General features: G+C 43.0%; 1 protein-coding gene across 1 annotated transcript in view; it reads right to left on the minus strand.

The window, feature by feature from the left end:
* Positions 1-8,195: 8,195 nt before the first annotated feature.
* The window catches only part of LOC126419146 (uncharacterized), a 163,966-nt gene continuing 157,823 nt past the window's right edge, over positions 8,196-14,338 (minus strand). The window contains exon 8 of the mRNA XM_050086256.1: positions 8,196-8,772. Coding sequence (XP_049942213.1) covers positions 8,292-8,772 — 481 coding nt within the window. The 3' untranslated portion in view covers positions 8,196-8,291. The remainder of the gene's footprint in view (positions 8,773-14,338) is intronic.

The following is a 14,338-nucleotide window of genomic DNA, read 5'->3' on the forward strand; positions in this document are numbered from 1 at the left end:
CCAGTGTACGAGTCTTTACATAATCTTTGCCTTCCAGGAGTCCAGTCGACATTCAAGCAAGTGTCTCAAAGGTTTGTGTTATATACACTGATCAACACCCACGTGATAATAAAATTTGCTTTATTAGGTGTAGCCAGGACACCACTTAATTTTACAACAGATAACCTCTTTGGAAAATAAAAAGGCTTTTCTCCTGCCCCAAAATTTAGTATCAAAACACGAATATTCAACCTTAATAAAATTGGCTTTTATAACTGAACTGATTTTACGTTCCTTGGTAGTGTTCTCTCGATGCTCTCCAACGGATGTCGAGGAGTTAGACGGGCGCCGCTTGCGGGTCGAAGACTGTCATGTTGAAGAGGGCACCTGGGCGATCCGGCTGCGGCGATGTTTCCTCCTGGCGGCGGCCCGCGGTGGGTCGAATGACGCCTGTTTCTTTTCCTGCCAGCTATTTAACCCGGCGGCTCTAGTCTTCCTCCGCGGATTCTGTCGTGACGATTGGCGGCCGTTGGCGATACCCGATTGGCGGATGTTGATGTCATCGTATTACCATCCGCGTCGGAAAAAGGGTTCGCGCGCATGCGTATTCCGCGGCTGCTTTCATGTATGGCGGGAAACGCCTCTAGTGCTGGCTGGCGGAACGCGCCGGAACTACGTTGCCGGTGCGGCTTATTCTGCAGCGGTAGCCGCCCTTTGTATTTGCATGGCTGTGCGCGCCACGGCAGTTTGTGTGGCCAGGGATAGAAAGAGACTGCCGCGAATGGACGAGAACTTGCCAGCGTTCCCAAATTCGTAAAATCACTGGCCACATTCACCCCCCATTAAGAGAGTCCCCGGAGACTCCTTCACGCTTCGCCCATGTTCATCTTGATGTGGTAGAACCACTTCCTCCATCGGATGGCCAGCGGTACATATTCAAAATGACTGACAGATATACGCGATGGCCTGAAGCAGTACCTACGCACAACATCTCTGCGGAAACAATAGCCACTGCTTTCACATCGACATGGCTGGCGAAATTCGGCTGTCCGCTCCATATCACGACCGACAGAGGCCGACAGTTCGAGTCCGTTTTGTTCACACAGTTGACGAAGTCCTTTGGCTACGTCCATCACTAAACGACCAGTTATCATCCGGCCAGCAATGGCATGCTTGAACGTGGGCATCGAACGCTGAAGGCTGCCCTAATGTGCCATGGGACATCTTGGACGTCTGCACTACCCATAGCCCTGCTGGATCTACGAGCCACATACAAACCAGATATAGAGTCCTCGGCAGCTGAATTGGTTTATGGCGAGACTCTGCACCTATCAGGGTAGTTTGTCGACACAGGCCTACTGTCAGAAACGGACGACCAACCAGAGTTCCTTCGCAAGTTACGGGGACATGTAAGCCAAATCAAACCCAAAAAGGCCTCCAGCCATAGTTGCCCAACAACTTTTGTGCATAACAACCTCGAAAGTTGTTACGTACAGACTGCGTCCAGCCACTACTCAACTACTGAATACTGGACCCCATCGCGTCCTGCGCAGACACACACACACGATGGTCACCATAGTAAATGGCAAATAGGCCACCATGTCTCTTAGCAGAGTGAAACCAGCTTACATTTTCAAGGAGGCATCACCCACCTTATGGTCAAGATCTCAACGCCTGACATATGCAACACCTCGACTTCCAGCACCGCCGCCACAACAGACCTATGCAGAACCTACACGCACCACCCACTCCGGACGACATGTCCACTTTCCGGTCAGGTTCAGAGAAGGCGCACCACGCTCCGCTTTCACCAAGGGGGCAAGAGGGCTCCTGTAGCGACCGCTACTCACGTCAACTGCTGTGTCCGCGCTCGTTAGTTCTGTCCGCGCCATCCATAGATACAGTTGTGTGGCGAAGTCAATAACTGCACAGCAACAAATGAATGGCGTAAACGGACAAGATTGAATACGCCGCTTGGAGCGCTGAATGACGTTGTTGCCTACTGCTTGGAGTTATAGCTTTTGTTTTCTATGTTTATTCCTTTCCTTGGTTACTGTTTTTGTTGTTTACAAGTTACCTATAGCAACTGAGCTTCTTTTTATGTAATACCAAATAATAAACCGTTCAAGTATATTCTCAGTGGGTGTTTGAATATTTATTAAGTACGGGTAGCTCTACATGTCGAAAATATACCCCTAAACAACACAGAATAGTAAGGGAAAGAAATTAGGAAATTTTTATTAAAACTCATTAACACTGACACAGGCAAAATCAAGGCATATCAGAGAGAGAGGTGCGAGCCAGTATATCAAAAATAGATCATCAAACCATGACGCTGTTTGTCGACTGTGGATACACATTCAGCAGAAAGGAAGCTGCAACAGAAAACCAAACGAATGAGACAAGCATATTTGTTAGCTCATAATACATGTTCCAAGAAGCTCACTCTGTTTCACAAGAGCACGTAACAAGCAGCAGTTAACAGCGTGTTAAGTAAATATTGCAGAAGATACATGCAGTCTTCATGAAAGAAACTTAATGCCAGTCTCCTTTAAAGACCACAAATCTCGTTGAACTGGTAAGTTGATCGTTGGGATTAGCACCATTCACAATTCCATGATTGCTGTGCTGTAGTGAATCTACGTCCTAGATGCTCCAACACAGTCTGTGAAACAGCTCAAGATGAGCTTGAGATGATGACGTTCAGCTGATGAACTTCATCCTCCTCGCTGCCTAACATGTACTGATGGAAGGGAACTGACTCTCTTTCAACAACACCACATCGCAAGGTGCTGCCAGCACTGAACTTCAACACAGTAGCCAGCAAGAGGACCTCATTCAGCTCACGTGCCTGTCCAGCACTCAGGTAATTGTAGGTGCTGAAACCTATCAGGGATGGGGAGAAGATCAACCGGCCACATGACTATCGACACCAGGTGCATCATGGTTGGATCATCAAGGGTCATCGCAGAATTTGGAGTGGGACTGAGGACATTTCAGAGAACACTTCATGATGGGCAATGGCTGCACCTCTTTGCTGGCGACCCGCCATGGCACCAACTGTCACTAAACCTCAGTTGAATGTACGATCGCTAGATGACTGGACAAGCATCTGCTATAATCCTACACATACCTGCTGAGATTGGTGCAAAAGACGGACGACTTGGAAAGATTAGGAATAAATAATTGAATCTATTAACGTTTTGTTAGCGTCGTTGACGCTTGACAGGTTCCCAGCAACTATCCTGACTTCACGTACAGGTGTCTCTCCTCGAACCTTTACAGAACAGTCCTGCATGCTGCACATACTAGATTGTTGCTGTGAAAATATTAGCAGTGTGCCCACAGAAGAGTTTATCTGAACTGCAGTGAGCTAGAAGACAAGGTGCATTGGGCATAATTATGACTGTGCAAAAGGATGATTTTATTAAGGGTTCTCCTAAGCCATCTCGAAAATTGCCTTCCATTCTATGAGCTGTGGTACTGTATGTGTATTTAGATGGTAGCTCGCTGTGAAGTCACAAACTGAAGTATTTTGCCATGCAAATCTTGTCATTGAGTACTCTCACAAGTATTTTGTTACTGACACTGAGTTTAGTTGTCGTTTCTAACCGCTAGAACATTGGTTCAATATGGATGACGACTATTGGTCGAGAGGTGTACAAAATTAAACAAGGAATACCAACTGAAGCAAGAACTGTGCATTAGAAACGTTTACTATTGTTTAACACAAGTAGGTCACAGCGTTTGTATCTTCACATTACGACACATTTACTTTTTAAATATATTACATCAATTTGGTAGTGAACCTAAGCCTCAATGCTACATTGAACTTACTGCAGACCAACAATCAACATCATGGGTTTTTGACAGGAATGTTTCGGTCAATATTTCCTACTGGTTTTCGTCACCAAGTTCACTGTTCTTGATCTTAGACCAGGTAACAGTTGTGAAACTTACAGAGGTACATTGAAGGGTGACAAAATGCATGGGATAACAATACACACATATACAGATGGCAGTGGCATGAAGTATACAAGGCGGAAAAGAGCAGTGCATTTGCGGAGCTGTCACTTGTGCTCAGATGATTCATGTCAAAAGGTTTCCGACGTGATTGTGGCCTCACCACTTAAATAAACAGATTTTGAACGCAGAATGGTAGTTGGAACTAGACGCATAGGATATTCCATTTCTGAAATCATTGGGTGATACAACATTCCTAGCTCCACAGTGTCAAGAATGTGCCAGAATACCACATTTGAGGCATTACTGCTCACCACGGTCTATTGGCCGAAAGCCCTCACTTAACGACAGATAGCCACTGCGTAGAGTTCTCAGTGCTAGCAGGCAAGCAACTCTTCATGAAATAACCACATAAATCAATGTGGGATGTATGACAAACGTATCTATTAGGACAGTTAATGGGCTATCGAAGCAGACAACCAACGAGAATCACTTTGCTGACAGCACGACCATAACTGCAGTGCCTCTCCCGGGCTTGTGATCGTGTCTGTTCTACATCTACATCTACATCTACACAGATGATTCTGGATCTACACAGATACTTCACAAGTCACCGTACGGTGAGTGGCGGTGTGTAACTTGCACCATTACCAGGCATTTTCTTTCCTGTTCCACTCGCAAAAAGAAAGAGAGAAAAAGACTATTACCTCCATATTAGCCCTAATTTCTTATATCTTACCTTCATGGTCCTTATGCGCAGTGCATGTAGGCGGCTGTAGTATCGTTTCTCGAAAAAAACATCGCCTTCCCTCCAGGGATTTCCATTTGAGATCCCAAAGCATCTTCATAATATTTACGTCTTGTGTGAAGCTACCAGTAACAAATCTAGCAGTCCACTTCTGAACTGCTTAAACGTCTTCCTTTAGTCCGACCTGGCACGGATTCCCAACACTCGAGCCATATTCAAGAATAGGTAGCACCTGCATCCTAGAAGCGGTCTCCTTTACAGCTGAACCACTCTTTCCTAAAATTCTCCCAATAAACCAAAAACATGACTGTCTCAAGCAGGACACAAGTAATGCCGTATCCGAACGTTACAGCTTTGATCTTCCTCCTCATCGGCATTGACTTACATTCGTCCACATTTAGGGCTAGCTGCCAACAGGAACTTTTGTGTAAGTCGTCTTTTATCTTCGTACAGTCACTCAACTTCGACGCCTTACTGTATACTACGGCATCATCAGCAGACAACTGCAGATTTCTGCCTACCCTGTGCTCCAAATCATTCATGTATATAGAGGGTGTTACAAAAAGGTACGGCCAAACTTTCAGGAAACATTCCTCACACACAAATAAAGAAAAGATGTTATATGGAAACGTGTCCGGAAACGCTTAATTTCCTTGTTAGAGCTCATTTTAGTTTCGTCAGTATGTACTGTACTTCCTCGATTCACCGCCAGTTGGCCCAATTGAAGGAAGGTAATGTTGACTTCGGTGCTTGTGTTGACATGCGACTCATTGCTCTACAGTACTAGCATGAAGCACATCAGTACGTAGCATCAACAGGTTAGTGCTCATCACGAACGTGGTTTTGCAGTCAGTGCAATGTTTACAAATGCGGAGTTAGCAGATGCCCATTTGATGTATGGATTAGCACGGGGCAATAGCGGTGGCCCGGTACGTTTGTATCGAGACAGATTTCCAGAAAGAAGGTGTCCCGACAGGAAGACATCGAAGCAATTGATCGGCGTCTTAGGCAGCACGGAACATTCCAGCCTATGACTCGCGACTGGGGAAGACCTAAAACGATGAGGACACCTGCAATGGACGAGGCAATTCTTCGTGCAGTTGACGATAACCCTAATGTCAGCGTCAGGGAAGTTGCTGCTGTACAAGGTAACGTTGACCACGTCACTGTATGGAGAGTGCTACGGGAGAACCAGTTGTTTCCGTACCATGTACAGCGTGTGCAGGCACTATCAGCAGCTGATTGGCCTCCACGGGTACACTTCTGCGAATGGTTAATCCAACAATGTGTCAATCCTCATTTCAGTGCAAATGTTCTCTTTACGGATGAGGCTTCATTCCAACGTGATCAAATTGTAAATTTTCACTATCAACATGTGTGGGCTGACGAGAATCCGCACGCAACTGTGCAATCACGTCATCAACACAGATTTTCTGTGAACGTTTGTTCAGGCATTGTTGGTGATGTCTTGATTGGGCCCCATGTTCTTCCACCTACGCTTAATGGAGCACGTTATCATGATTTCATACGGGATATTCTACCTGTGCTGCTAGAACATGTGCCTTTACAAGTACGACACAACGTGTGGTTCATGCACGATGGAGCTCCTGCACATTTCAGTCGAAGTGTTCGTACGCTTCTCAACAACAGATACGGTGACCGATGGATTGGTAGAGGCGGACCAATTCCATGGCCTCCACGCTCTCCTGACCTCAACCCTCTTGACTTTCATTTATGGGGGCATTTGAAAGCTCTTGTCTACGCAACCCCGGTACCAAATATAGAGACTCTTCGTGCTCGTATTGTGGACGGCTGTGATACAATACGCCATTCTCCAGGGCTGCATCAGCGCATCAGGAATTCCATGCGACGGAGGGTGGATGCATGTATCCTCGCTAATGGAGGACATTTTGAACATTTCCTGTAACAAAGTGTTTGAAGTCACGCTGGTAGGTTCTGTTACTGTGTGTCTCCATTCCATGATTAATGTGATTTGAAGAGAAGTAATAAAATGAGCTCTAACATGGAAAGTAAGCGTTTCCGGACACATGTCCACATAACATATTTTCTTTCCTTGTGTGTGAGGAATGTTTCCTGAAAGTTTGGCCGTACCTTTTTGTAATACCCTGTAGAGAACAAGTGCAGTCCAACCACACTTCCTTGGGGCATTCCTGAAGATTCCCTTGTCTCTGATGAACGCTCGCTATTGAGGACAACGTACTGGGTTCTATTATCAACGAAGTCTACCAGCCACTCACATATCAGTGAACTTGTTGCATATGCTCATATCTTCGTTAACAGCCTGCAGTGGTACACCATGTCAAATGCTTTCCAGAAATCAAAAAATATGGAATCTGCCTGTCACCTTTCACAGGCTGGAAATGCAGAGAAAGGAAAAATTTTCTGTACTACACTGTATCAAGCTGTCTGCCTTATCCATTTCCTTCATGATGCCATGTGAGAAAAGTGCAGGATGGACCTTACTTTACCTTTGTTTACGAAGTCCTTGCTGGCTGGCAGGGTATGCTCATTCTTTTGGAAACACACATTCAATGAGTTTCTTAAACTATTGAAAATCTGTATTGCCTGTACTAGTTACATTCCAGCTGTACATAGCACATACAAAATCTTTGTCATCAGCACAAAAACAACCTTTTAATCTCTTTTAAATGAATACTTCACATCATGGATTGAATCTGAAACTGATAACAGCTTAAGTGAAGGCCATTGGAGGTATAGCCGATCGACATACAAAAGTGTGGAAGGCTCACTGTCTGCAGCTGTTGTTCCTTGCATCAATATGGGATAGCTCCATTTTTGCAACAATTCATAAAAATTATTCTACTTTACTACCTATTGGCTTCTGTCTCGGGTTCTTCGGCCGACTTTCATCTAATGATTTTACTGACGTGGTAATACATCTTGTAAAGGCAGCATCACAGCTGTGTAGGGAAGATAGGACTACAGGTTCTTCTACAATTCTTATTACTTAAAAATAAAGCGACAATAAAATGATACTGAATGTTGCTGCCAATATCAAGTTGTAATTGAATGCACTGTCCTCTGAACATTCTGTATTGCAGACACACGATTAAATTCAGTTTAGGATGAGAACTTGTGTTGTGTGGATTATGCTAATAAAGTAAAACTTTAACTACAAACACAAATTACCGCACAATCTGCACAATAGACAAAGAAGTAAATTAAGTCATAGATCTTAATTGAATATGCATTGCAACCATTGAACTTAATGCCACTGAACTTAATGGCAAGGTGAAATTTACAGTAGTTTCTAACAGCACTAAACACGCTCCGACTAAGTAATTTTCAGTAATGAAATATTCTAAATAATTAGCATTTATTAGTAATTGAGTTAACATGAAAGAAAGTTGGCTCGTATTATTTGCATTTGATTATAAATATTTATCTTTGTCACATTTGTAGTGGTGTTATCTGAGTAGTTATATGTGTTACATAAATATGGGTACAAAGAATGACTGCAGGATTAACATTTTTGTATTCTTTATTTAGAAAATAATCAGAAGTAATGTACTTAAGATCTTCTAGTTATACTCAAAACATGTTTGTTGAACTGCCAGTTTCATCGTAGCAAGTCCACTAAGTGATACTGGTTGTACTGCCTGGCGATTTCCAGTGGTGTGTAGCCCTCGTTGGTTGTGGCCTCCTTGTCAGCTCCTGCATCCAGCAGTACAATCACCACGTCTGCACGGCCATGCTTTGCAGCTTCGTGCAGCGGCGTCATCCCGTCCTGGTTCCTGACATTGAGATTGGCGGAAGATGCCAACAGCAGCTGCACCGCAGCCGCTCGCCCGCCCCACGCAGCCCAGTGAAGAGGCGTGTTCTTAACCCAGTTCCCGATATCCTTGTCTGCCCCAGCCTCCACCAGGCACCTCATCGCCTGTGTGTATCCTTCCCAGGCTGCCCAGTGCAGGGCAGTATTGCTTTTGTCGTCTTTCGCCCCAACGTCTGCCCCAGCAGCCAGCAGCACCTGCAGCTCTCGCACGGCGCCGTTCTTAGCTGCCTCGATCAGCCTCCTGCCTCTCTCCTCCACGGAAAGGTTTCTGTCAAAAAGAGAGAAATTTTCACAAATTTCTTCCAACACACAGTTCTGATGCAGAATGCCACCACATAAGTGGAGCTAAAACCAATTTTAGGAACGCATCTGTCCAATGCCAACTGACGAATCTGTGATTTTCTCCCTTCTAAAATACAGAACAGAGGAAAAGACACTTTAAAACAAGATACAGATGTACAATGATATCATGCTCTCAAAGACTTCATCCACTCTCACATAAAACTTCCTACATTCCATCTCTCAAGTAACTGATTAGACACATCCTAGCAAATTGTTACCCAACATTACATTCTTTCGACCACATTTCCCACTCTCATGCAATGGTTGCCCTCAACTTAAAGGGATGCCCCATCTAGCCAGTCTGCTGTGTGCATCACTCTCTGCCATTGCTTGCAAATGGGACACACAAAACTAATCACATTCCGTTGTTTATAAGGAGATCTCCCCATTATGGCAGCAAAAAGATTCAGTGCAGTTATTCAAAAATTACTTGACACACACCAGTAAAAAAAAAAGCTCCTCTTTGCCAGGAAACCGTTAAGTCAAAATATTTGGGATATAGCAATGGCAGTAATTCAGCTTCTCAGCTCTCCTGCCCTGCACAGAGAGACATTTATCAGACCATGTACATGCATGCACACACACACACACACACACACACACAGAGAGAGAGAGAGAGAGAGAGAGAGAGAGAGAGAGAGAGAGAGAGAGTTACACTTTTAACTACATTCTTGTTGTGATATGTCTCAAGGCAAGAGCAAAACCTTCAGGTTACAAGAGTAAATACAGCATGCACTTCATCAGTTAACATAAAAAAACACAGCTACAACTACATCTGGGCTCCTGAACACAGTGTAGACCTCACACTACTGATGTAGCTACTGAGAAATGCACCATGCCATTTACATGAGACAGACTTACTACAATGAACCTACCAGAAAACACACTCTGATACTACAAGCTGTGTTTTGCATGTGCTTCAGAGTAAAATGTAGGAAATTCTTTACAAACTAAATGCAGATAATCACAAATTAAGTGCATTATTCTGCCTAGTGAGATATTATAGATGATAAAACCATTATCCATCAATCGGGCAACTAATTTTTGCCTTCCTGTAAATATTATGTGCAAATGGAGGTGCTAATGTTTTAATTGGAAATCACATACCCCATATACTAAAAATTGATGTTAGTGTTCTGGCAGCAGTGATCTTTCCTGTGGGATCACAAGAATATGTTAATTATGTTGACTGAACAATGGCCAACAACTTGGAAGGCGTTTGCCCCCATAGTGCTTTAAAGCAGTGGACCTCGTGGAGGCTGTGCTCCTTTGCCTGCCTCTGGTGTGTGCAGCAGTTCACATGGATCCCAAGTTTGACATGATATGTTAGCAACAATGCTACTCCATTTTAAAACGCACAAGGCGTTGACATAGATTAAAATGACCTGTACAAATTCAAGAAATTCTGCAAATATGCGCCAAACACTGAGCTGTGAAATGAGGCACTTTAGCATTGAGCTATTTCTCATACAGACATTTGTCTAAAGTTACTGCTGCTATAACTCTAACTGCTTGTAAAGTGATTAGCACATATAGCTTACCACATGCTCTCATGGTACATGTTACGAAATATGCACTTTATGCTGGCTGACTCATCATCACTTCTGGTGCAAAAACCCCTATACTTCAAGCTAACAGTTGCCCTGAATGGCAAGGTATTGGAAATCTCTTTTCTGTTAGGAAAATCTCATGCATGCTTCTGTGCCTCAGCCGAATACATCATCTCCGGTGGAAAGATATCCTGCTTTATATCTGTTTGGGTACTGAGCCAGTAGTGTGTCAAGCTTTTGGGGTGTGTCTGAGCTGCAAACCTAGGACAGCCTCCTCCTATGCCCAGGTGAGCTGCGACAAAACATAGCACACCAGGCACTTTTGTGGGTGATGTTCCTAGCACTGATGACAGAGAATACGTTGGATGTCTTTTGCGCCTGAAAACTAAAACTGTCATTTCATAAGTATTCTCAGCAATTGTCTGGGATTGTCCTCAAATATACATATATATATTGAGCCTCATTAATAACAGTGTATCAGCCATAGATACTGCAACTTTACCAACAGTCTGCTTTTCCCTGTTACAGGTTGCTCTGTGATATTTAGATTATTGTGTATAGGAATACTAACAGAAGTCTGGGAGAACTTATGAACTAGTCATACAAATACCATGTACATGACCTAAACAAGCAGATTTATGGTCATTTACTTTTAACTCTTTGCTTCTTCTAACCAGTTTGTCATTCACAGTTATTAGTTTTCATTTGTTTATCTCTCTCCTGCTTTAAGATATTGTAATAGCGTTCCACCTGAAGATAGCTGGCAGCAAGAAGAAACTAATGATAAACTATCATTCAGTTGTGGAAAGTAGTTTTAAAGAGTGGTACCTTACACTAGCAATAATTTGCACTGTAAGGAAATGAATGAGTCAGTCACGATGAAATCAATGAAGATTCACAGTAATGAAATGATATAATTGCAAACTGCTCAGATATTATGACATTGGAATACAGTGCGGTGATAGTTTAAAATTTCTGCTTTGCATAGACTGTCACCTTTCACTCTAAGAGACCTTAAAACGGGTTCTTTATTCCTGCAGCACGAGTGTCTTTAAACTTTTCATCTCTTAAAACATTAATTTAGTGTCACAGTAGTCGGTTCAGTTCACCTGAAGAACATACTTCAATTCAATGTTCATGGAAGTCGCCCTGGTTTTAAAATCTATTTTTTCCATCATCCAATTACATACAGCTTCTGCCTATTACAACTGAATTCTGGTTTTGCAAACTTGGACTTAATAGAATCCTGTATAATTTTATTTATCATAGGGACCATATCATAAATTACATCCTAACAGCTCGCTTTGCTTTGTGTAGCCAGACTGGTGTTGTTCATGCTACTCCATATATAGAATTATTGGCCATGTAATACCATCGAATGTAATTTAGTTTGTGATTTACCTTTCCTGCATTGATCGAGATGTCTTTGCTAGAGGATTCTAGTGGAATGAAAATGCACTTGGCTACAGCATTGTGATCGTTCTGTCAGTGTTTTCTTGTATTCCAGGAAGTTCAGCACCGTTGGCTTCCACAGGTATTTGTGTGTACTGTAGCATTGTTGCACTGAAGGCAGTCTTGCAGATGTTACCACGTCATACAAACTGACCCGCTGTTGCCAGTGTCCTTTTAGCAAATGTGATGGGCAGTGAAAGGACTGCTTGTAAATAATTCATTACACTGATGATATAAGTGTTCATGAAGTTGGAATTTACCTGAAATTAGTGTGTCATGGTCCTATATCGTTTCAAGCATTGCTTTACATTTATGCTCCCAATTAACAGAAACAATATTTTCCAATTTCTACAAATAACGCCCTCTCTTTGGTTATAGTAAACCAGATGATGTTCAGGCTACTTCCACGAGCTGGGATTTTCGTTACATAACTGATTTTCTCACCTTCGTTAGCATTTATGTTGTATAAATTTGTTTGAGTTTCTACATCTCATCCTTATTGTCGATCAGCAAACTGATTTCATAAGCATGTTCCAGAGATGTCTCCTTCACATTGGTAACCTGGAACCCTAGATGCGATTGCATGTCAGTTGCTTGTAATGTTGCTGACAGTGGACATCCCTGTTGATTCAGTCATTTTATTGATAATGGTGTCATAAACTGCTTCATAATCGTATTTTGCTCATACCTCTAATAAAATATTGTCTAATTGAATGATTCACATTGCCAACATCGACTAACACCATAGCTAGTTGTGATTGTTGACTGGGGTGACAAATAAAATCCCGGGTTCGATTCCCGGCGGGGTCAGGGATTTTCTCTGCCTCGTGATGACTGGGTGTTGTGTGATGTCCTTAGGTTAGTTAGGTTTAAGTAGTTCTAAGTTCTAGGGGACTGATGTCCATAGATGTTAAGTCCCATAGTGCTTAGAACCATTTGACAAATAAAATACATCTATATATTATGCCAATAGAATTGACATGCTCCTGTAATCAGCACCGAATAATGTTATCAATCTACTATTTTTCAATGATCAGGTGTTTTAGTTCTTTGAGATGAATACTGACAGCTTGTTAATAAGATCACAAAAAATATTGGTTCACATAAAAGTTCAGATGTGCATGTATAATATCTTTCACGTAAGGCATACTACTTTACTTTTGACACAGGTCTGATTATCTCACATTTCTTGTTTGGTGAAAGGGAGTACCATGCCGTCAGTACCTTTCATAAACTTCTACATCTTACAATAGCCTCCACATGCTTTGTTTACCCATGATTGTCATACAGGGTGATAGATTGTGTAGGAATGATTGTGTATTTTGCTTCCTGTATCTGCTGTAGCGTTTCATCCTCACCATAAACTGTTCTGTTGGGACTTGCTTTGTCCTTTTATTCTCCTGCTTAATGTGCAAAGCCGGTGATTTTGTGTAATCCTTCACTCGAAATGCGCTCATGAAGGTGGAATTTGTGCAAGCGCTACATGCTTCTGCCATGGTACATTATTTGTGTTAGGAGTTTGAATCAAATTTGACATCCATAGCAATGTATATGCACAGGATACACAATTCCTGTACATCACAACCAGTGGTTTGTAGGCACAGAGCCGGCATCTTACAATCCACCAGCTCTGTTCCACTGGGTTTAGATCAGGTGAATGTGGTGTCCCAGACACCAATACAAGTTCACTACCAAACTCCTCAAATCACTGTTCCACAATTAGTGCCTTGTGACATGGACGGTTATTTTGTTGAAAGGTGCCATTGACATTATGGAATACATAAAGTGTGAATGGATTCAGAAAGTCGGCAATAATGTTTACATAGTCCACAGCTATTTCAGTGGCTTCTACCACTATTGAAGATGTGTAAGCCCAGATAAATGTCCCCCATAGCATAACACTGCTCCCACCAGGCTGAATCCATGTTGCATTGCTTGTTTCTTGCAATTGGTCATCTGGATGTTCTGCTGTAACAAGACATGGTTCATCTGACCAGCATAATGTTTGAATTGATTCATGGTTAAATCTCGATGATCTTGCACCCATCCCAATCATAATTCCGGGAATTGTTGAGTTATAAATAGAACTCATAGTGGTTGTCTGCTATGGGGTTGCGTGTTCAATAATATGCGCTGAGGAGTGTGCTGCAAGCTACTTGTGCCTGCAACAGCAACGTGCTCTGTCATTATACACTCCTGGAAATGGAAAAAAGAACACATTGACACCGGTGTGTCAGACCCACCATACTTGCTCCGGACACTGCGAGAGGGCTGTACAAGCAATGATCACACGCACGGCACAGCGGACACACCAGGAACCGCGGTGTTGGCCGTCGAATGGCGCTAGCTGTGCAGCATTTGTGCACCGCCGCCGTCAGTGTCAGCCAGTTTGCCGTGGCATACGGAGCTCCATCGCAGTCTTTAACACTGGTAGCATGCCGCGACAGCGTGGACGTGAACCGTATGTGCAGTTGACGGACTTTGAGCGAG

The sequence above is a fragment of the Schistocerca serialis genome, chromosome 9 (assembly GCF_023864345.2).
Source record: "Schistocerca serialis cubense isolate TAMUIC-IGC-003099 chromosome 9, iqSchSeri2.2, whole genome shotgun sequence".
Lineage (NCBI taxonomy): Eukaryota > Metazoa > Arthropoda > Insecta > Orthoptera > Acrididae > Schistocerca > Schistocerca serialis.